Consider the following 23,634-nt stretch of genomic DNA (forward strand, 5'->3'; position numbering starts at 1 on the left):
GCCGCAGGAGCAGCGCCAAGGCTGCGTCTGCCTCCGGACCACAGCTGCAGCGAGGAGCAGCTCTTTGAGAAGCCAGAGAAGAATCTCAGGTTACAACTGAGTGATGTTGGGACTTTGTGTGTGTCTGTGTGTGTGTGTCTGACATTGTAATCGGCTCACAGCAAAAACACTGTTTGTACTTCTAATTGTGTGTTGTTGTAATGAAGCGCACCCCCGACTGAGCAGCCGAAAAAACGAAATTATTGATTTTAATTAAAAATCTACATCTGGAGAAACTGGTGCTTCATTAGCAGGTAAAACTATTTCATGAAATTCAATGATTCCTTTTACATAATTGTATATAATTATTACTACAATGGTTTTTGTTGTTTTTATTATTAAATTTAAATTTTTTATGAGAACTGGAGGTTGTGTTGCTCTCTTATGTTAATATCTTTCATTAAAAGTGACGCGTAAACAAAGTTAACTCTAAAAGTCATTTAAAATTATACAGATTTACATTTTCTATTAGAGATGATGCACATTAATGAATTAATGAACATGCATAAGTCCAAAATTAAGTTTTTAGACTTGTGAACGCACCTGGAGGGAATTTCTTCAAATTTGGTACAAACGTTCACTTGGACTCAAAGATGAACTGATTCCATCTCAGTGGTCAAAGGTCAAAGGTCACGATGACTGCAAAGTATATGCAGACTGTAACTGCTCTGATTGGTGGAGGCAAACAACCACAGTGGAATTACTTCTAGTTCACTCTTGATTCAAGTCACGTCTGATTCTCTGTCTCCTCATTTACAGTTTCTCTAGTAATTTATGAGCTATTATTATTCTAATTAACATGTATATGTTAACAACTGCTTCCAGCCCCTTCCTCCCTCAACAATTTGAGCTTTTTATTTGCAGAATTAGGATCCGCACACGACATCAGGAGTTTGAATTCCTGGTCTTTGAGCAAGACACTTCTCACTTCTGTGCTCCGGTGGAGAAAGTTCATTAACCAGCAGCTGGAGCTGGAAGCTGCAGGTTTCGAAAGGTGTTTGACTTCATTATTATTGTTCCTGTCGTGAGAAGAAAATCTGGCAGCATTTTGGCAGCAGCAGAACCCCCCCCCCCCCCCCCACACAGTAATTTCACATATAACTGCCTCCGATGGTTGAATGTCTGTGATTTCAAATATCACATCATTTTGATTTTAGAGTGAAACCGTCTGTTCAGCTTCTCTGACTTTGTTTATTTCATGTTTTCTTTCTTTAAATTCCTGAATCCTCATTTCCAATCAGCTGCTGACACAGTTGTTTCAGCAGCCACGGGGGGTTTTCACAGCAGACATTCAGGGAATCACAGCTTCATCAATGGTGGAAAGTGTCTGCAGCAGCTAAAATGGATTTATTATTATTTACATGACTAATAAAAGGACTGAGACGGAGATCATAGACGGTGAATAACGATGGCTTCACTTGTCCAAAAGTGAAGCTAAGATATCCCGGATACTGGTTGCCGCCATCCTCCACTGTTGACCTATACTGCAGCCAGCCACCAGGGGGCAATCCAGATTATTTGGCCTCACTTTTGGAAGTTGTCACGTCGTCCATGACTGAGACAGAATATTGTCTCGGATATCTCCCTCCTTTCTTTGGCTGCCAGTCATCTTTCTTATTTTTTGATCTGTCTTGTTTTGTTCTGTGTTGTTTTATTCTCATGTAATTGTGTAAAGCACTTTGTAGCCTTGTGTTGTAGAAATAACGTATTATTATCATCATTTATTTATTTAAAGAGTGACTGACTGGAACATACAGATCAAACAGAGTTGGGAAACACTTTCGCATTTTCTCTCTGCTTTAAAAAAGTCAGTCGTGAATCTCGTCCGATCAGGAAGGAAACGATCTCAGGGGCATTTTTCTGCCACTTTCTAAATCCACAACTCTCATTTAAAAGATTGTTAAACCAATGTGTGTCTCCGATCGGCTTGTTGCCTGTTTCATTTCTTTGAAAAGTGACACATGCACTGACTCCTTTAGATTTATGTTTAATTATTTTAATAGTGTGGAAACAATGACAACAGTTAAAACGAGCCTGTGCCGTTCTGAAGCCTCTCATTATGTGCGACAGGGCTGCCGGACATGGTCAGTGTGTTATGTGCCGAGTACAGACGCTGTTTTTGACTACTAATTAATTTCCTGAGAGATTTGTTCTTTTTATCAAAACCCTGCCGTGGGTCTTCGTTTCTTTTTCCTTTCTTTTCCACTTGTCCTTCGCAGATGATAAAACGATCCCCCAGTAGAGATCCTTTTTTTAAAAGGAAATCCACTCGGGGAGCTTTTATATCTATTGTAAATATGTAGATGTGATTTGTTTCTTATACGTCGATGAATTACTAAACGTTAGTGACGAGGGAAAAGTTTGATTCCACTCTTTCTGCTCATCAAATATAAGACTAGCTGTGACTGGGGTTAGTTCAGTAAGGACCTGAAAAGGCCGGCATCTAAATTGGCAATCGGTGAATTTGCCCCGTTGACTAACAGCACGCCATCTTGCACGCCGACCTTTCAGGAGAATAGACGGTACTGGAGAGTCAGAAGTGGAGGAAGCCGGGCGCCGTCCAAGAGGAATGTTTGCAGACAGCTTTGAGACAACAGGAGATATTTCAATTAAACTATTTGTGAACTTATCGTTTCATTATTGTTACAAATGAGACAACATCTAACGGGCTGGATGAGCGAAGGTTGGAGAGCGTCCTTTCTAATGAAGTATTTATTATAATTAATAAGACTCACTATTGAACGAGATGAAGAAAAGCCCTGAAAACAAAACAGTCCAGAGGAAACAAACCAAACTAAACAGAACTAGTGACCGAGTGACGCTGTCGTGTGTCTGGCTGTGTAGCTTATGAAATAAAGATGGATGATACGACTCCACTTCCTCCCGTTGTAAAGAAATGAAACCAAAATATGTCTGAAACCGGTGCTGCCATCTTGTGCTAGTGACGGTATTTGCAGTCAGAGTCTCTCTCTCTCTCTCTCTCTCTCTCTCTCTCTCTCTCTCTCTCTCTCTCTATCTATCTATCTATCTATCTATCTATCTATCTATCTATCTATCTATCTATCTATCTATCTCTATCTCCTCTGACAGAAGATGTAACAGTGTGTACCTCGGTCAGAGGAAGGACATTCAAACTGATCCAGTGTTTTATGTGGATTCTGTTCAGTGACACAAGGACGGAGGTGATGTGCTCACATTTCTAATCTCCTGTCGATACTGTCACAGGACACTGAGGATGACCAGATGATTCATCCCTATACCCTCATCCATTCATCCTCCTTCCTTCATCCATTCATCCTCCTCCATTCATCCTCCTCCATTCATCCTCCTTCCTTCATCCTCCTTCCTTCATCCATTCATCCTCCTCCCCTCATCCATTCATCCTCCTCCATTCATCCTCCTTCCTTCATCCATTCATCCTCCTCCCCTCATCCTCCTCCCTTCGTCCTCCTCCCCTCATCCCTTTATCCTCCTTCCCTCATCCCTTCCTCATACCTTCATCCTCTCTTCTCTCCCTCATTCCCTTCTTATTGGTTCATCTTGCATGTCTTGGGGGGGGGGGGGGGAGACGCCTGAGACAGAGCCCTCCACTCTGAGTCTCCCTCCGGTCACCATCAGTGCTTCCTCCCAGACGCACCTTCACTTCCTCCCCATCACTCAACGTCTGTTTATATCTCCTCAAACATCCAAATGCATCAATTTCCATCCAAACCTTTAAATCACATATATTGAGTCTGTAAGTTTAAAGAGTGAAGACTCAGACGTGATGTCACCAAACAGAAGCAGAGTCTCCATCACTGACTCCTGCAGGGACACCACCACCACCGCTCTGTGGAACCTGATGAGTCACTGCACTACAGTGGAACCAGTGGAACCAGTGGACAGGAAGCTGGTGAAGTCATAAGAAACAGAGTCACTTCATAGTGTGGATTACAGAATCAGAAATGTTCATATAATCGTCACCAAATCATAAATTGGCTACATACATGGTTGGAGGGTATTTTAAAGGGGGGAAATTAAGAGGGGACAATTATAACTTTCACCACGTGCGTGCGTAAAGTGGATGGCTGGGCGCGCACACGTGCCGCACATCACTGCGGGCTGCAGCTGCTGTCAGACGCGGAGTGGGAGTGAAGGCTATGGACGACTCATCCAGAGATCCGCCTCCCAGACTGGATCCAAATCATTTCACATGGTCCGCGTTCGTTGTTCTAATTGAAGCCTGGAAATGAGACGCGTGGATCGGTGCTTTCTCCTTTATCCTCGTTGACTTCAAGATAAGGTTTTTTACACGTGAGACGGATTCTCTTTATTTAACGTCCCTCTCGGATACGATGGCACATCAGTGGATCCATTAGGAGGGTTTAACGCACAGCGGCAGCGCGCAGTGGAGGGACCGGGGGAAGTTGCGTGGCGCACACGGGTCTCTCTCTCTTCTCGATGTCCCCGCTGAGAGCCATGGTGAGCCCGCTGGTGCTGCTGCTCGGCTGGGCGGTGATGTCCGGAGCTCAGAACGACACGGAGCCCATCGTCCTGGAGGGCAAGTGCCTGGTGGTGTGCGACTCCAACCCGGCCACGGACTGGAAGGCTTCGTCCTCCCCGCTCGGCATCTCGGTGCGCGCCTCCAACTCCAAGGTGGCGTTCTCCGCAGTCCGGAGCAACAACCACGAGCCTTCGGAGATGAGCAACAAAACCAGAATAATCTACTTCGACCAGGTGATTATTTATTAATACAGATGTTTTATTTAAAAAAAAAAAGAAAAGTGGTTAAATCCCTCTTATGGGGACACTTTGCATCTTTCCCCTTGAAGCTGCACTTTGTCTTTACTGCTGAGTTTTGTGTTTTTTTATCATGAACCCTCCAGTTTTTTGTGAAGGTGTCGGTGCAGTTTGTGGTTGCAGAGTTTGGGTTGGAGCATGCAGACGCAGCGCAAGTGCACATATCACCTGCAGGTTTGAAAGTGGCTGGATTATGTGTGTGGGGGGGGGGGGGGGGGCTGCACACGCACATGCACATGCACACCATCACCTGCATAATCCACCCAAACAAACAGCACATCACACAACAGAGGATCTGATTAGTCACCCAGCGGTGGGCAGTGTGAGGTGTTGGTAACAATATCTCTGATCCTCTCACTTGAATTACATAACATGATCTCTGACTGTCACAGCATCTGATTGGTGAGGCTGGTGAGGCTGCTGCTGCTGCTGCTGCTGCTGAGACATGTGGGAGGGGGGGTCTCGAACAGGTGGGATTGAAAGTGTGTGAGTCCCTGCAGGTACCGAGCGGAGCCGCTGCCTCCATCAGTCATCACCTGGGGAAGTGGATTTTCTGCACACTGTACGTCTACTGATGAGTGTGGAGTATTAAAAACCATTAGTGGAACTCGTGGGGCGGCATTAAGTGCTATGGCTGTATATTCCGACGGACATATTCAGGCTGCATAATCTCTACCGCAGAGCAAAGCGTAAGCAGATGTGTTCGTCTGCATTGGTTATTCTGCAAACAGAGAGCTTCTCTTCAGGTTCTGTCCTCGTCAGTTTACCTCTAAGTGGATTTTTGTTTTAGAAAATCTACCAACGAGATTCATTTCTCATCTATTTTCCACCTTCGAGCATCATTTTGTTTTCTGGTGAAATGGGGAAATTCAAATGCTGGGTTGAGTTGGTTTGAGAAGAGCTGAGTTACATATTTTTATTGAGGTGTCGCACTCACTTTGTGTCTGAACAGAGGAGGAAGCTGGCGCATGACTGATTTCTATTTAATCCCAAAGCTTCCTTTCAAATGGAGCCTTTGCTGAAGTTTATTAACACTTTCTCACCGTGTGTTTTATCTTCCTCTCCTCTCGTAGATTCTGGTGAATATAGGAAACTACTTCACATTCGAGTCTGTGTTTTTGTCGCCGAGAAAAGGAATCTACAGCTTTAACTTCCACGTCATCAAAGTGTACCAGAGTCAAACCATACAGGTAGAACTCCTCTTTATTCTCACTGAATCGATTCAGATGCAAAACTCTGTCAGTGGTGCACTGGGACACTAGGGACTGTGTTTGGGTTTGGGGGGTTGGAGGCATCTATGTGAAATACCCTCATATGATATACGAGTATTAATACAAGTAAACTCACCATTAATAACTACAACAGAGGCAGCACTGACCTTAACATAATGATATTTATAATGATAATAACTATAATCTATGTAGCACCTTAAATAGCACAATTACAAAGTGCTTTAACAGACATTAATGAAGAACTGAAACCAAAAAATGGGAAGAAATTAATATATTAATGCAACAACAACAGATACAATAATAATAAGCAATCAAAGTAGTTTAAATCACCAAATAATCTATGAACCTTAATTGGAATTTGTAAAAACATATTATAATTGTTTCTCAAACAACTAAAAAGACAATATTCTCAAACCTCACTAATCATTTTCATACAGCTCCTTTTTTGAGAGGTTGAGTTTTTTGTCCACTTTTTCTCTTTTCTCTAAAATAAACAGCAAAGTTAAACTTTTCTTAGTTCTCATTAGTAGTTCCACTCTGAGTTTATAACTATTTTACTGTCACAGGAAGTCAAATTAATCCAAACAATCCAAAGTAAACACATCTTTTCTTTTTTATTCCTTTTCCTTTATTTTTTGCTCATGGTTTGTGTCTTGATTTGTTTCTCTCAGGTGAACCTGATGCTGAATGGGAAACCGGTCATCTCGGCCTTCGCAGGCGACAAGGATGTGACTCGTGAGGCCGCCACCAATGGAGTTCTGCTTTATCTAGAAAAGGAGGACAAGGTCTATCTGAAGCTGGAGAAGGGGAATCTAGTTGGCGGATGGCAGTACTCAACCTTTTCTGGCTTCCTCGTGTTCCCCCTGTAAAGAGGAGACGACTCTAAGCTCACTGACTTTCTTCATAACGTGTTGTCACCGTATTAATCGAAACATCGCCGCTGCATCGGTCGGATCTTTCCGAGTGGTTGAAAAAATGACGGATGGAAATGGATAACATCAGAGGGAGGAAATGAGACTTTGGGAAATCGTTCACACTCTCTGAAGTGCTGAGTCCCCGTCCACATGAAGGAGACTCGAAATGTTCCCGATCCCCACTTTATGCTCCTGTCACTCAAGGAGCCTCGGAGAGGAACTCTAAAACATCCCAGAAGTACTTTTTCAAACTCGTCGGAATACGTTTAGCATACTGATTTACTTTTGGGTTTAAACTGTATATACCTGCGTTACTTGTGCGACTTGTCATCACCAAAGTTTTCAAAGTGCTGTTGGGAGGGCGGCGAGGGCTCAAAGCAGAGGGCGGAGATGAAATTTGATTTTAAAAAGTGTGATAAGTGATGGGTGGATTACGGAATGGGCCTCCGAGGCAGAGAACGACTACAGAGATACACAACAACCGCAAAGAGACGACAAACAACTACGAAATGCAGAGGAACAACAAAGGGACGCTGCTAAAAATGAGATGGAAAGTAAAAACGCTACCGCAGAACGATGCAAAAGGGTCACAGCGAGACACTGAATGGCTACAAAGAGACACCGAATGGCTACAAAGAGACACTGAATGGCTACAAAGAGACACCGAATGGCTACAAAGAGACACCGAATGGCTACAAAGAGACACCGAATGGCTACAAAGAGACACCGAATGGCTACAAAGAGACACCGAATGGCTACAAAAGCTGGATCCCGATTCAGGGGCCGCCTCCTTCGGGGGACGCTGTCTACCAGGCCCACAGAGGTGTCTGTCTCGTGGGCTGCGTCCACTTCAAATGTACAAATGCGAAATGAGACGGTTTGGTCAACAGAGGATTTCCATGATAGGCGTCGTCATCTCGTCCGGCCTTTAATGCTGTCGCCTAGCAACGGAGCTGAAGTTGTTTTTTTCAATATGATTCTCAAGCAGTGGACATCTCATCGCTTGCCGGCGCCATTTCCTCAGCGCAATGAATCCTGGGATAGGCTGGACTGGGAACGAGTGACATGATGTTGGAGCCTTCGTTTCTCTGGGTTGGAAGGACGCATTCGAATTACGTCAATATGCTACAGAGATGCCGAACGACCACAAAGTGTTTTTTGGGGGGGGGACGCCAAATAGAGACAAAGAAGCGACACCAAGCTGTCGTGAAACCATTAAGAGATAACAAAAAAACGACCTTGTAGCCATTTTGAGTCTCTTTCAGTCTCCTGCTCCTGTGTTGAGGTCGGGGGGGCTCGTACATGTATGTGCCTACTAAGGGACCCATTGCGACACAGGTCAGACTTTATATATCTGCTGATACTTTTATTTTGCTTTTTGATGGATTATCGTGGTGAGGCCACCGCCTGTCCACCGTGTCTCTCTGAAGTCACATTTTCATTCCACCAGTTTGTTTTGTTTTTTGGTCAAATACAATATTAAGGGAAATGAACGATGACGATGAACCCACAGCTATGCAGTTCAACTCAGCTCGATGCTTCTAGCGTCTTTCAGCTCATTGTTTGGATATTTCCCTCACATGCTGGTGGAGACCAAAAACAGAGCTAAAAGAAGAGTTACATTCAACTGTTGACCAGAAACAAATAACTGCTGGACGTGTAAATAAGCAACTGTTCTCCAAAAATCTACTCAAAAGGTTCCTAAGTATATTCCCGTGTTGTGTTTGCAGCATGTTTCTGCTGCCGAGGCCTGAAAAGTCAGAGGTGTGAGGTCAGAGGAAGATTATTTTACTTTGGTCATATGTTAAATGAAGTAGATAAAGATAAAGTAAATCATGTTTTACGTCACTGTTGCCTTTTTCTATATATTTAACAGACACCACAACCCTTCCCTGACTTTGTGCCTCAACATAACCATTGAAACATGTTAACGACGCTGTGTAAAGAGTGGATATCAACAATTCCTCTGGGTGGCATTACATTTCTCTTGAAACGTATATCTGCTGTTGAACGTGCGTGGTCTATAGATGCAATTTTCAACCCTGTGTCTTTGTAATAAATCTTTCACAAAGTCAACTGGTGGTTTATGGATCTTAATAAAGTTTAACGAGAACCCTAATTGGTCAACAGGCTGATAATAAACAGGTTCCCGTCACAGTGGGTGAGCACAAGTAGCTTTCAGCGGTGCACCCGGGAATAACTGATGAATTCATAAATTCCCTAAGTGTGGCTCGGTGTGCGACGGCGTTCCCCCTTCGGTTCTGCGGCAGAGTCGATGTCGGCCTCGCTGCTGCTGCTTTGGTAAAAATCCACCTAGAAGCTTGTGGAGGATTTTTCTTTTTACAGCTTATTTTTAAACCGCTTTTTTCATTTTCAGCCTGAAATTATCTGCACGGTCATCAGCTTCCTCTCTTGACTTTCACTTCGTCAGATTCCTGTTGTTGGCTGAAGCGTGTCTGTCAGTGATTGACGAGTTGCCCTTGACCTCGCTGTCACTTTTTCTTTTGAAAACATTTGAGGGGAAGTGAGTGTTCAGCTTTGTGAATAAAGAGGTGAAGGCAGCAGTGAAATCTTTGTGCAGCTCAAAAAGCCTCGTGACGATTTACAGCCACAGTTTGTGTCACACATGGAAACAGGATTGAAAATTTAACCCAATAATAATAATGTCATGGTTTTTATTCAATGACTATTATGACTTTATTTACTTTGCTGAAGTTTGCTGTTTTTGCTTCTACCTTATAATTGACAGTGCCACTGAAATTACTTCATTTTGTATATACATTTATATCTATGGGTTAAAATGTTATAACTGGAACATTCAACGTTACAATTATGTTCAAAGAATTCTGGCTTTTAATGATGAATAAATATCGTGCATTTTAAATTGCGTTCCTTTATTGACAACGAAAGAGCGCTGAGAATCATTTCATCAACTACCATTTATCATGAGGCCTTAAAAATGAAACAAATTATTTCAAATGTGCAGAACGGTGTAAATATAAAGTGTAAAGTGATGTAAATAAAAAATATAAAAATGTAAATATATAAAACACAGTGAATGTTCAGAGTTGTGTGTTGTGATTCCCAAACGATGTGGCCGGTGACTTATTAAAACTAGAATGATCATCAAAAACCAAAAATCTGCTATTTTGAGCCTTTGATGACACAGAAACCTGAAAACTGAAATGATCTGTCTGCTGTTATCTATGAAATTGTTTCACCCCAGTTCAGATATAATGGTTACGTACCAAAAAATCAAGAACACTGCTCTCAATCTGTATTTTGGCACGAGTAACTGTGGACCAGTTATGTGAACGTGTGCAGGATGTCTACAACTCCACGAATAACAAACACATCAAACATTTAGAATTAAAGACACGCTGACTGTCTAAATGGCCTTTTCCTCTCACGTGTTGTGTTTCTCTGGAATTAAAGCAGCTGTTCATGTGCTGCGTCTTGTTTTGTGACGTCACGTTTTGTTTTGGAAAAGCAATATTCCTCCTGTGTTAATGAATCTGACCCCAAACATCATTTGGCAGCGAGATGATCTGCCTCTGCAGCTTTGATTTGGTTCCAGATGTGTTCAGGTCGTCAGAGAAGGACGATGCTGGCATGCAGGAAGTCATTTGAAGTAAAGTGCGTATCTCTCTCTGCTTGACATGAATTTCATTTGGCGGCGAACAGAAGTTTTTCTGGACAACTTTACACTCTGTGGTTGTTATGGTCCTGTAGCTGTGGGACGAACCTCTGCTGCAGAAAAGAGGATTCTGAGTTCCCCTCTGTCCTCGCAGCTCCACGGCGGCAGGTGTAGAATTTCAAAGTTAACACTGACCTTTCTCCCGGCATTTCAGGGGACAACAGCGAGCTGTGATTGAATATATTGTCTCCAAACAGCGCCGATTGTTCCCGGCACTCGGGTTTGAGATATGCAGAGCACTGTTCTCTTTGATTGCTTCCAGTGGGAGACATAACCCTGAACTGAATCATAACTCAGCAATCTCACACACAGGCCTTTTGCTAAACAAGCTACCGTCCCAGGTGATAAAAGATCGTTCACAATACCCACTTTAACAAACGCACACGTTATTTTGCATGAGCTGCGTCACAGTGTGGATTTGTGCTGTTCTCTTGTCGGAGCTTGTTAAAGAGGAGGCAGCAAGCTGTGTCAGTGCAACTCTGCTTTCACAGCTTTGCACAGCACCACAGAAATAATGTCAGCATGAAAGAACGTCCACGTCAGCAGCAAGAAAACTTTTATTTTAATTTGAAAGGGCATCGACGTAAGTGAGGAAGTAGATGTTAGATTCTTCTTTACATCAGCTATTGGCTTTTTAATTTAAATACTGCAGCGGGTCAGAGGCGTCTGCTCGTTAAAAATAACTCCTCATATCCAAATTCAACACTTAACAAGACAGAGCACGTTGTTGTTTGGCTTTCCAGCAGCTGAGAGGTTCTTTAGACGTGTAAATCGTTCTCATGTTAACACCGTGGCAGCTGCTTCCTCTTCACAAGTTACATCTTCACAGCAACTGAATCCCCAAAAAAACAACAAAAGTGTTTCTAAAAAAACGTGTTAATTCCTCATAATCTCCTCCTTTGCACGACTGGAGGCGGCAGGCGGGTTTCGAATCAGCAAACAAGTTTGCAGATAAAACTGCGACGTGCTGCAGGTAGATGAAGATGAAGACGAGGGTTCCGTGACTCACGAGCAGGATCTCAACGTTTTCTGTGATAAGGGACAAAAGCAGCAACGACTATAGTGAAGCATCTAATGTTCAGGTTATGGGAGAAACATCTGAATCGTGATGAGCAATGACTTGGTTTCAAACTCAATAAGCTGCAGCCAGACTTCCAGCTTTCTAGATATGAAGCCTTTGATTTCCTCCTTAGTAAAGAAGCTGTTGTTAACTCAACCTGCAGGACACCTGGCTCAAGGGAAGACGATTCAGTCGCACAACATGCAACACAACCCAATAATCACAAGTTTAACCTCGCTGCCTGTCGACCTTCGCTGCTGCACCAACAGCCCCTGGAGGTGTTTGTCTTCAATAACAATGCAGCTGCAGAGACAATGACGCAGTGAAAGGACACTTGAGGTTTTTAAGATTTATAGTTTTTCTTCCTCAATTGTGCCAGAGTAAGATTTAAAGATGCTATAATCAAGATTTTTCAGGGGGTCACATGTTTTTCTGACATGAATATAGGAGAATGTTCTTCTTTCATATATGAACAACGCAGCAGGAGGTTCTCTGATAAGATGCGTCCACAAATTTCTGGGGCGTTCAAGCGAGAGTAGTGTTTGGCATCTTCTCATAACTGAGTATTTTACAGAAGAGCTTCCATTTGCTCAAACTGCAAACATAATCATATCCTCTGCTGTTAAACATCGTATTTGGCTTCTTTCCGTCCCTGCTACATTAAAACACGATATTTTCTCTCAAACCTGAGTTTGTTTTCCTCACAACTCGGATCCGCTCGACTAAACTTGGTCTTTAATGCTGCTACATTATACATCAGCCACATCAAGGCGTCCGTCATTAAATAATAACATGTTCTGCTTCAAGTGAATCCAGAAATAAATATATAAATATCCATGAAAGCACCAAAAATCGTGATTTCACTTTAAACAAAGTTCCCTAAACAGTTTCACGGGCATCGAACAGGAACGCTGTGCAACGTGCACTTTCATGCACACTGGATGCAAATGAGCTTGGAGCAGAACTGCTGATTTGTCGGGCTTAAGGATTTGAAAAACCATGTTTGCATGCAGTGCAGTTCTGCAGAGCCTCTGTGTGCCTGCAACACGCCTCATTCGGATTTCTGAACTGTGAATGAAAAGCTCATTTGGCTGGAGGCTCGGGGGCTGGGGGTGGGGGGGGGGGTGGGGGGGTCAGAGGGGCTGCTCTGTGTAACTCGCAGTGAATCTATATGATGAGATTTCAGTTGGTTCACCACTCGCATTGCTACGTCTGTAATTCAGGCAGTTGTCGGTCTCCACAGGGAGTCGGAGCTGGGGAGAGGAAGATAGGTTTTTTGGGGGCGGAGGAGGAGAAAAGCAAGAATGGACGAGTTAAACCACAACATGTGCAGCGGACGCCAGTGGAGTTTATAGAGAAGGATTTATTTACATGTGTTTATACGTGTTTAAACGTTATCATCCCTGACACAAGACGAGCTGCGTTCGTCTCAGAAGATTACAATGGCGAGAAAATACAAAACAATTTGCTCCAAAAAGGAAATGTGCTTTTAATTACTCTGAATTCGAGGCTGTGCACTGGAGGGTAAGTACCTGGAATAGAGTGGGAACAGATCTGTCACAGGAGGCTTTCCCCACAGAGGAAATCAATACTCCACGTTGTGTTATTACATTTTACATTTGAGAAATACGCCATCGCCCATGATCCAAGTAGATTACTTTTGAAATTGTATTCCTGAATCCGTTTTTTTGCAGGCATGATCCTGCAGATGTTGCAGATGTTCTCATGGTAACAAACACATGTGGAGGGTTTGTGGAGAACCCCCCCTCGTCTTCCTCCCGACTCTTCCTCAACGTCTTGATGACATTAACCTTGAGTGACGTGCCCACCTCTCAGGATATTGTACTTTCCCTCTGAATGCACCCGTGAGTGAGACGAGATGCATTATGTAAGAAAAGGAGCTGCACGTTGACGGTAATCTGGGCGGCGTGATGAAGAAGAATGGCCGTTGTCTCGTCATCGTCATCCGTCTGAAGCAAGTTAAAAAAAGATCGGGGGGGGGGGGGCTACTTACTGGCATGGCGGCTTAGGAATGACTCAAATCAAAAGTGCATTAGTGGCTTCGATGGACAAAAGGCATGTAGGTCGTAAAGAGGGGGGGGGGGGGGGGGGGGGGGGGTATATAAAACATGTTCCGGTCTGAAAAGGCAGAACAACACACCGACAGTGATGGATACACGAGCAAGTAGAGAATCAACCAATCAACCGGTGACCTTTAAGACTCTCCTGTCTGATGTGGGTTCTTAAACAGTTTATAACAACTTGATACGAACTCATCCTGCTCTTCTGTTTAGTGCAGAACGTCGTTGATGAAAACTTTAGTTGATTAGCACGAGAGGGACGAGCATGAAGTGGAACCTCCCCCTTTTTCTTTACCTCCGCAAAAATGGGATGAGTTTCCGTCTGTGAGTTTGCACGATTACGTAAAAACCACTGGAACGATCACCGCGACAGGAACACAGACTGAAGAATGAAAGACAAGTTCTGGATAAGATCCACGCCTCTGCATTTAAAATTGTGAGATGGGGCATTTTGCAACATTTTCATTGATTTCTCAGAGTTGGATCATGATGAACAAAGCAAGGCTTATTTAGGGGACTGATATTTTATGAAAATATCAATTAAAAACCTGGATTTAGTGAATTTAAATGTGGTTTAATAAGAGGAATGTTGGGCCGTGGTGGAGGTAAATGCTGCTGGTGCAGAAGAAATGAAATCTCTGTTTTCTCACCATGTAAAAATGTTCCAACATGGTGTCACAGACCTAATCGCAGTGCAGGTCCTTGACGTGACGAGCCTGGAGAGACAATGTTCAACTTCAGCTGTTTGCAGTGATGAAATAATTTCATACATATCACACGATTCAGCTTTGTGCTCTGGTGTTTAGCAAGAACGAGCGGATAGAGATGTCGATTGTTTGACTTCAGTGGGGTTAAGAATCACGGGAGTTTATCTCCAGATGATTAGCGGGTGGAGGGTTAGGGTTAGCACAGTCCGCTCATCTCCATCCTCAAGTGATGACGAGTCACACTCAACTCTCTCTCTCTCACAAACATACTAAAAATATTTGCATTTTGAAGTCCCCCTCCACTCAGAAATGTGTTTTTTCATGTCGGTACAGTTGAATGTGTCACACAGTCGGACGCAAATGTAAATGCAACACAAGGAAAGTTGCATAAAACAGTTTCCTTGAGTCTTTAGACTGTTTCAAACCACAGAGGCTAAAACACAAGGTCATAAAATAAAGCTTGGTCATAAACGCTAGAACTCTAAAATGGAAACGACGCTGGGGATTAAATACACGATCAAATCCACAGAAACTTAAAAGACCCACTGCTGAATGAATAAATGTGAGTATAATGATGAAGGCGGTTGTAAAATGGTCTCCGGTGAAGTAAGAAGAAACTTTCTAAAAACCTTTCTGCTCGAGGCCATTACTCTCAAAGGTAAGTAAAGAAACGCTTCACCACAGGCGACCACTCACAGCACAGATCTTCACATTTCTCCTCATCCTCAATTAGCTCCTTTCATCTGCTTCCCGAGGTTTTTTTTACTGTTTCCTTTGTTTTTCACCAATCGTCACATTCACTTTAATTACACTGCAACTCCTGCTGGGTTCAAACTTTCCCCAAACCTCCGTTCAGGTTCCACAAAGTCCCGTTAAACTGCGGAATCTTCCCACGCAGTGTTTTGACAGAAGATGAATGTGAACGTGAATAATTATCAGGGGCCGCGTTTGTTTTACTTAGTTGTTTCTCAGTCACAACAATGAAATCCCTGAACTGGGACGGTTCATTCATTGGCGACGGCGACGGCGCTCCCTCGGGGAAACTGACGAGGATCTCGCCCACAGGTGACCGTTAAAAGAAGTTTAGGACCGCTTGTAATTGGGTCGATAAGTTTTTTCTCTCACCTGGTTAACGGGTTGGCCGTGTTTTAAATTGTGCGAACACACAAATGCTCTGTTTTTAATTCGGAAATAAATCTGAAGGGCCAAAGCATTTTCCTACTGAAGGTGCAGGAAACAGCAGAGAAAAGGATCTTAGCTCTATCACCTTGGGAATCGGGGTTCAGACTCCGTGATGAAGACTCTGATGAAGGGTCCTTCAGCGAGAACCCCCCCCGCTGAGACTAATAACACATTCATCACATTATTATTATTATTATAATCAGCAACATGAGTAGGGTTTGACTTGTGCGGTGCAGAAGATGATGTGAGTTCCACTCGGGTGGTTTCACCGTGGAGGCGAGTGGCTCAGCTCTCGGTGACGGAGCTGCAGCATTAAGCGACAGCGGAGATAACAAGAAAAGCTTTCAGGGCTTTTACCGTATGTGCGGAGCTGTGATAACCTCACGTTGAAATTCGTACATTCGGCGCAGCTCATATTCGGTAATGGAATCCTTGGTGAGATGGATTAAACCATTTAGGTAAGTGCAGGTCTGGTTTGGTTGTTTATTACTGAGAAATAAAAGAGGAAAAGGATGTGTGTTGGTTCCACTCTGTGCTACAATGATTCCTCGTGTTTTTCCACTGTCACGGCGTAAATGAGACGATGTGTAGTGACAATTTAAGTCACCACATCTGGATTTTTATTTGGATTTCTACCAAATTGCACAAACTCATACATGTCAGTCCCCTAAACAGCTTTTATTTCATCAATATCCAGGAATCATTCTCTGGGAAATCAAAGAAAATGTGGAAAAACATCTTATCTCACAATGTTAAGGTGAAAATAATTCCTGGATCTGCACCCAAATTTAATATGTTCTTCCTTGACCCATAACGCATCCTTCCACCACGTTTAAGTAATAATCTGTTCACTGTTCACTAACAAACACACAAACACATCCTCCTTAGTGGACGTAATAAACATAAACACAAACTCTACACCTGCTAAACACTGTCACTGCTCTGACATTAGCATTTAGCTGAGAGCGGCACAGTGTTGAGCACTAAAGTTCACCTGCAGACTTTTAAATCTAGTTAACAGTTGATCCTCTGGGATCACACTCTGCCAGATGTACCTGTATCGTGTTGTTCTTATTGAATCAACCGAAGATTTAGTTTGAATTTAAAAAAGTAATATCGAGGATATTTTCATCTTAGCAAAACAGCCTGATCAAACTAATCCCTCATTAAAAGACTAAAGAACAGCACGATGTGAAGTAAATGATGTTTGTGGAGGTGGTTTAGCAGCTTCTGCCTGTTTATGAACTGCACAGAACATCCGTCTGACTCGCAGATTGGAGGAAATTCAAGATGCAAGCGTGGTCCGGACTTTGCAGTTTGTGTGTCCGACCCAGAGGAAATGATGTGAGTGATGATGCCCCCTCGGATGGGGCGGGGGGGGGGGGGGATTTCTGGTCTCATCAGCTCTTTCCATAGTCATGAATCAGGTGATGGGAGGAGAGTTACAGCTCAGGGACCCTGCTGTGTCGGGGCACCACAGAAAAAAAAAGATAAAGAAAGCTGCAAGAGAGGGAAACTTTCTGGCAACTTGGCAGGAAACACAAAACGATGTCCAGCAACAATTAAGTCTCCAGAGACGGGAGCGGCGAGCGGGATGTGCTTATTCAGAAGACGGCCGCGGCTCGGACTCTGCTGCCAAACCCGGAGACACAGAATTAATAAATATCCACCTGTCTGGACGCCTCTGCAGCTGCTGTCCGAGCTGCTGGGAAACACTATTCTGAGTCTGGGTAATAATCATGTGCTTCCACGTTGAGGTGTGGCTGTGTGGAGGGACGGGTGGAGAGGAAGAAGACTAGCTGCTGTGGTTTGAGGTCGCCCTCTCCACCATCCATTTCTATAAACTCATCATATTTTTGAAACCAAGCAAAAGCACCTGCTTGCTCCGAGTGCAGCAGGAAACATGCAGGCGAGTGTTTCCACGAGGGCGTCGCTGACCCGTGGAGGAATGGGACCGTATACGCTCGTGCCATCAGGAATAATAATCAAGCCCTTTGTGCGGTTGTGTCATTTAATTGTCTCTTATTTGCTCATAGGCCTCCGAGTGGGGGTGGTAATCTCTGTCGGTTTGGATAGAGAACAATCTGTGTCTTCATAAGCACATCCCAGTCTCCCAAGATCCATCACTGTCTATTGTTATTATTACTTTTGGCTTTAAAAAAAAAAAAAAACTCATTTAGAAAATCAGATAATTAAAAATCCGACTAAATCCAGTCCCGCAGGGGGGGAGAGAGAGAGAGAGAGAGAGAGAGAGAGAGAGAGAGAGAGAGAGACCATCGGATGGATGAGGCCGCCGCCAGCCAGAGAAACGCAAGCATAATCCATCTATCTATTTCTCTCTTTCTACATCTATCTATGTCTGTCTCTCTCTCTATCATCCATCCATCCCCCATCCATCTATCCATCTATCTATCTATCCATCTATCTATCTGTCTATCTATCTATCCATCCATCCATCCATCCATCCATCCATCCATCCATCCGTCTATCTATCTATCTATCTATCTATCTATCTATCTATCTATCCATCTATCTATCTATCCATCTATCTATCCATTCATCCACATAAATAAGAGGAATCACAGTTAATAAACTAAACCAACACAAAGCGAGTGCTGCTAGTAAATAAACACAACCATAAAAAACAATGCTCTACTTGTTATGAGGGGGTAATACAGCAAAACAAAAATATTTTGAAGCTCATTACGCTGAGAGAAGCTGTAAATACATTACTTTTAAATTTACTGTTGCAAATAAGTCGCATATAAACCTACTTGTCACCAAACCTTCAGCCCCTTAATGCCACTGTCCAGTTAATACAAGAGACTCCAAACTCATATAAATCCTCCATCAAGCTCCTGGTAATATCCAATATTATATAATAATAATAATCGACATCTGCATTAACTGTGTCTTGTCTTTTCTTATTCGACGGAGTAATGATTGATCTACTTTTGCAGGTTCTCTATGATAAACTGTGCAAAAGGTATTTATCCAGTTATAGTTTTTACACCGTGGAGCCTATTTTCTCTGAGCAGGTTTCATCCTGAGAGAAATCCACCGGCCGACTGCTTGAGAGGGAAAGAGACCGACTGAAAAGATCCTCAGAGGAAGCGTCCACATCGGATTGTTTATATAAATATCACACCGGCTTGTCAGCTCGTCCAAACACCGAACACCCGCGAGAACAAGCATCATGAACAAAGTAAGTTTCTGTTTGGTTCCGTTAAACCTCCTATTAAGCTTCTAAAGGCAGTTTGATGCAGGATCTCAACCTCAGCTCCTGTCACACAGCTTTTTTTATCCTTTTTACAAATAGGCACCAGATGTGAGAATTAAATTGTCTAAAATCGGAACAGGAGGTGAGGTCGCAGCCTTTAAGACAAACCGCGAAGGTGACGCAGAGACGTGTGTTGTCGCAGCAGCAAGAAACCAAACAGCAGCTCGGCTAAGCAACATGTAATCTGTCTTCATGCGACCTCTGGCATGTGTTGGCGTTGTGTAACAGATGGCGTCAGACGCTCTCTCTAACCAGGTGACGGCCGCGCCTCCTCCAGGAGAAAATCAAAGTCCGTTATCAGGTCTGTTTCTCCTGCTGGGAGCACAAATCCCACCGGCCCCGGCCTTTATCCTCTCCTCTCCTCGCTGCTGCAACTTAATCCGCGACTCGTTGAAACGTACGTGATAAAGCACTGTCTTCCAACTTCCCTCGTCGAATAGAGTCAGACGTCTTTAGTTAATATAGAGATCAATCAAAGCTGGATTATTAACGGCGTCTGCCGGCCATTTGTAACGGATATTAGTTTCACCCCCTTTCCCTCAATATGTCTGAAGAGTCAGAGATATGATGGAATTGTGCCGTATATCATTAGAGTTTAATGATTTCTAGAATATAGCGGAGCAGGACTTATGCTTATCTGATGAAGTTAATTATAGGGACTGTGTTAAAAGTATTAGGGGCGGAGGAAAGAGGGAGTAGATTCAGATGTTCTGTTCGTTTTAGAGTTACAGTAAAAATATCAAATAGTAGAGTTTTAAATACAATCTTGTGCGATGAATTTACAGTAACAGGAAAAAGTTTTACATTCCCTTGATGCATTTACAGTATTTCTAACTCAACCACATGCTTTGACTGAGATCTGTGTTCCTTGTTTCGTTATATTGCAGAATCATTATAAGCGTAGTGTACGATAGGAGGAGCTTTTCTTTAATTATTCTATATTTGAATCCAGTTATTGTGGGAAACTCATCATGAAAAAATGGCCGTCCCATATTTCTTCTAATTACTAAGATGATGTTGTTGTGTCCAATTATTTCTTTTGACCAAATCCCCACAGTCCTGCTCCTGCACCGGAGCTGGAGCTCAGCACACGAGCCGCACATCGTTTCCACATCCTCAACGTAGACGTGGCGCAAAACTTATTCCATAACACCTCAGTAAAACTAATCCCACGTGTGTCCCCGTGATTCGAGGACCAATCTTGAATGATAATGAAGCAGTGATTATTCTCTCCTGCATGTTCCAGTGTTGTAGCTGCACGTTAAAGGCTCCAGTCATCACACCTCCCCTGTTTCTCATACCTCACCTGTCTGCGCTCTAACGTCGTCCTCTAATAGAAACACAGATTCATCATCCCTGAGCCAGGCGAGCGAATAAGTGACCAATTATTCAGAGGGAGGGAAGTGCAGATTCTGCACAATGTCAGGGATCCTCACATTTGAGGCGATTGATAAGCCGCGTGTCGGTGTAAGTGCTCGGTGCGACTCTGCTGCTCGTGATTTAATACCTCCAGTAATTGGCCAGGTGTTGTTCTCTGCGGTGAAGTTCAGCGGCACGGCCCCAAAAAAACAAAACAAGCAACTTCCCCCTGTGGCGCTGCAACGAAGATGAACAGTGATGGCGTGAGGAAGTGGTGAAGAGTGTATGATGATGTACGATCCAAACAAATCTGCCTCTGGCGACTGGTGTCCTGATGGCAATTAATCTCCACTATTTGGCCCAGTCAATAAGAGCGGTAACCATAGAGAAAGAGACACAGCCCGTAATGGTGATTAGTTGCTACGCTATTACTTTGAAGGTGTCACCAAAGTTGGCCTTAAGTTACATGAACTCTTTTCCCACGACGGGCAGGACGGCTTCGATCTCGATGTGAAGCAGATTAATGAGATAACACGAGAGAACAGGTAATCCCTGCTACACACACACACACACACACACACACGCACACGCACACACACACACACAGACACACACACACACACTGTCTCGTTCTAACAAAGCAGTGGAGAAAGAAATGTTTTCCAATTGGATTTCTTGAGCTCATCCTCTGATGAGAGTCGGCCTATTTCATTGATTGCACACGTTATCTCAGAATGGAAAAACCTCAAGTCCAATAAAGACAGATGGATGAAACCCCCCCCCCCTCCCCTCCCGACAGGATTTGTTATGTATAACCCAACAACAAAAAAGAAAGAAAACTTGGAGTAAAAGTGTGAATTTCTCTCGTTCCGCACGTTAATAAACGCTGTGATCTCTCAGCTGTCGCATGCACGAAAAGAAATGTCTGACCTTCATTCCCACGACTGGAGAGTGTTCACGTGTCGTTGTTGAATCAAAGGAGATTTAATGTGTTTCCTGCAAAGTGATGATATAAAATAAATTCCAGACATGAACTCGAAGGGCACTTAGTTGAGAGCATTTCTCCGCCAAGGCCGAGCGAAACCACATTACACAACAACGAGCCGGTGTGAGAACACAACAGGAGATTGACGACGTTCTCAACGCGCAACAGATGCAAAACTGAACAAATAAAAGAATACAAATATCTCAGGATGAAAAAGGGGGCGTGTTAGATGTAGAAGACGCAGACGAAACTGTCAACTTTCGAAAAGACGACAGGATCCTGGAGCGTTTTGGTGATAAGGGCCAAGGTCGATCTGTGCCACATGCTGCCTCCACAACGCTCCTCATTCTTCTTGTGTGAATTCCAAACTCAGGAGAAAGTCCGGACTCAATCGTGAAGGTGTTTCCTTCGAGTTCATGACTGAAAATTACTTTAAATTCACTAGATCCAGACTTTGTTTTGAATCTGCACCTAATTACACACACTCATGAATATTCGTCTCCTAAACAAGTCGGATTTCTTTCATCAAGATCCATGAATTATTCTGAGAAATCAACAAAAAATTTTGTAAAATGTCCTTTATCACAATATAAAGGAAAGTGAATAACCCAAGTTTAATCCAGTTTCGTGGTAATCTGTCGTAATCCTGCTGACTAACTAACAAACAAACATGTTAACCTCCGTGGTAAATATAAAATACACGTTTACTTTCCGGTGTGAGAGTATTTATTAGGACACAAGCACCTGAAATTCACACGATACGTTAAGTGGAGATTTAAAGGGTTTCAGGAGATCACACGTGTCTGTCTGCAGCGTCCCGGTGCCGCCTGGCAGGAAGGAGTCTGGGGCCAGTTTCACTTGGACATGTTAGACGGGTCTGCGGTCCGTCTGCAGGCGGCGGCTGCGTGCACGCCACGTGGGAGGGGACGACGGGGGAAAAGACTCCCCCGTGTTGTCAACTTCAGAGTCCTCACGTCATCGGACAAGTGAAGATGGCAGCTGTCAAGTCTTGTTTTGAATTCCTCTACGAGACAAACATGTTCCTGCTGCACTGAACTGAGCGGAACAGTTTGATGCAGTGACTCAAACGAACCTTGTTCTGTATGAAACGAGTATTCAAGTCATTCCTGCAGAACAGGAGCTTGTGCAGCGGTCGATCCTGACACTCGGCTTGAATGAATCTGCTGCGATTTGGACACACACAACATGTTGAATTTGAATAAACTTTGAGTAAACAGGCGGCTGAGACTCATCAGTCGATTGCAGCACGTTCACCACAGCTGCAGCAACAACGGCTTCTCCAGTTCGGGTGTAATTTACAAACCAGCCTGAGCAAACAATCTGATAATCATAGTGTCACACTGAATTAAAAAATATTGATGATCATAAAACATCATAAAGTGGATGCTTTTATTGATTAAGTTTGATTTGCAGCACAGAAACCATAAATTTACTGCAGCTTTTTTAGCTACTGGCTAGTTGGTAAGTACAATGATTATTTCAAGCAATTTAAAAATAATAATTTTATATTAGACAAGGCCATTTCACCTCGATGTTTAACACAAAGTTACGCCCTTGCTCTCAGCAGCTCATTCACCGCAGGTCACTTTAACAGTTTCAGAAAGGAAACTGCCGCCAGCGTCAGCACTCGCCAAACAAACGGCCCCGATTAGAACAGGGGGACTGCACTTGTAATGTACAAGCAGCCAAATTAAATCTACTCGGATTCGCTGTTGTGAGGAAATAAAAGCGTCTAAGTGGGCGAACGCCTCTCGTCGAATTACTGCGGCCGCAGCAATTCAGACTTTTTTTTGTGAGAGTGTTTGCGAAGCTTTTCCTCCATTTAACGTCCCCTCAAATCGGCAAACTGGCTCGATTTTTGTGCAGCGAGTGTATGAGAGGAATCACAATCAAGCCGTCGGCACCTCCAGGCCGCTTGTTCTGCTGATTGTGAGAGGACGACAACAGGTTGGGCAGAATTAAGGCTCATCTCCCTCCGGCTAGTTCGGCACCTGCCTGTTGGCCACCGGCCTAATTTACCTCTGACAGCCTCGGCAGGAGTGATTGATGCCTTGGAGGCCTCTGACGGTGTCTGTGTGTGTGTCTGTGTGTGTCTATCCATGCACACCACTCTCTTGAAACCCATTCCTGTCACTGCACACATCGGCTGCTTGATGTTTTCCCTCATAGGCTTATACTGTCCGTGGGCACACACACTCCTCAGAGATAAGCCTCCACTGTGCGGCGCTGATAATACTCTGGAAACCTTAATCACCTCCGGGGGATTTCTGAGGCAATAAAGGTAAAAAAAAAAAAGAC

General features: G+C 43.6%; 1 protein-coding gene across 1 annotated transcript; it reads left to right on the plus strand.

The window, feature by feature from the left end:
* The first annotated feature begins 4,057 nt into the window (after nucleotides 1–4,057).
* On the plus strand, nucleotides 4,058–7,523 carry cbln4 (cerebellin 4 precursor). Its single transcript, XM_034591144.1, has 3 exons — nucleotides 4,058–4,755; nucleotides 5,892–6,008; nucleotides 6,722–7,523. The coding sequence occupies exons 1-3, from the start codon at nucleotides 4,480–4,482 to the stop codon at nucleotides 6,917–6,919; spliced, it is 591 nt and encodes a 196-aa protein (XP_034447035.1). The 5' UTR covers nucleotides 4,058–4,479; the 3' UTR covers nucleotides 6,920–7,523.
* Nucleotides 7,524–23,634: the final 16,111 nt, after the last annotated feature.

Source organism: Hippoglossus hippoglossus, chromosome 7, assembly GCF_009819705.1.
Source record: "Hippoglossus hippoglossus isolate fHipHip1 chromosome 7, fHipHip1.pri, whole genome shotgun sequence".
NCBI classification, from domain to species: Eukaryota; Metazoa; Chordata; class Actinopteri; order Pleuronectiformes; family Pleuronectidae; genus Hippoglossus; species Hippoglossus hippoglossus.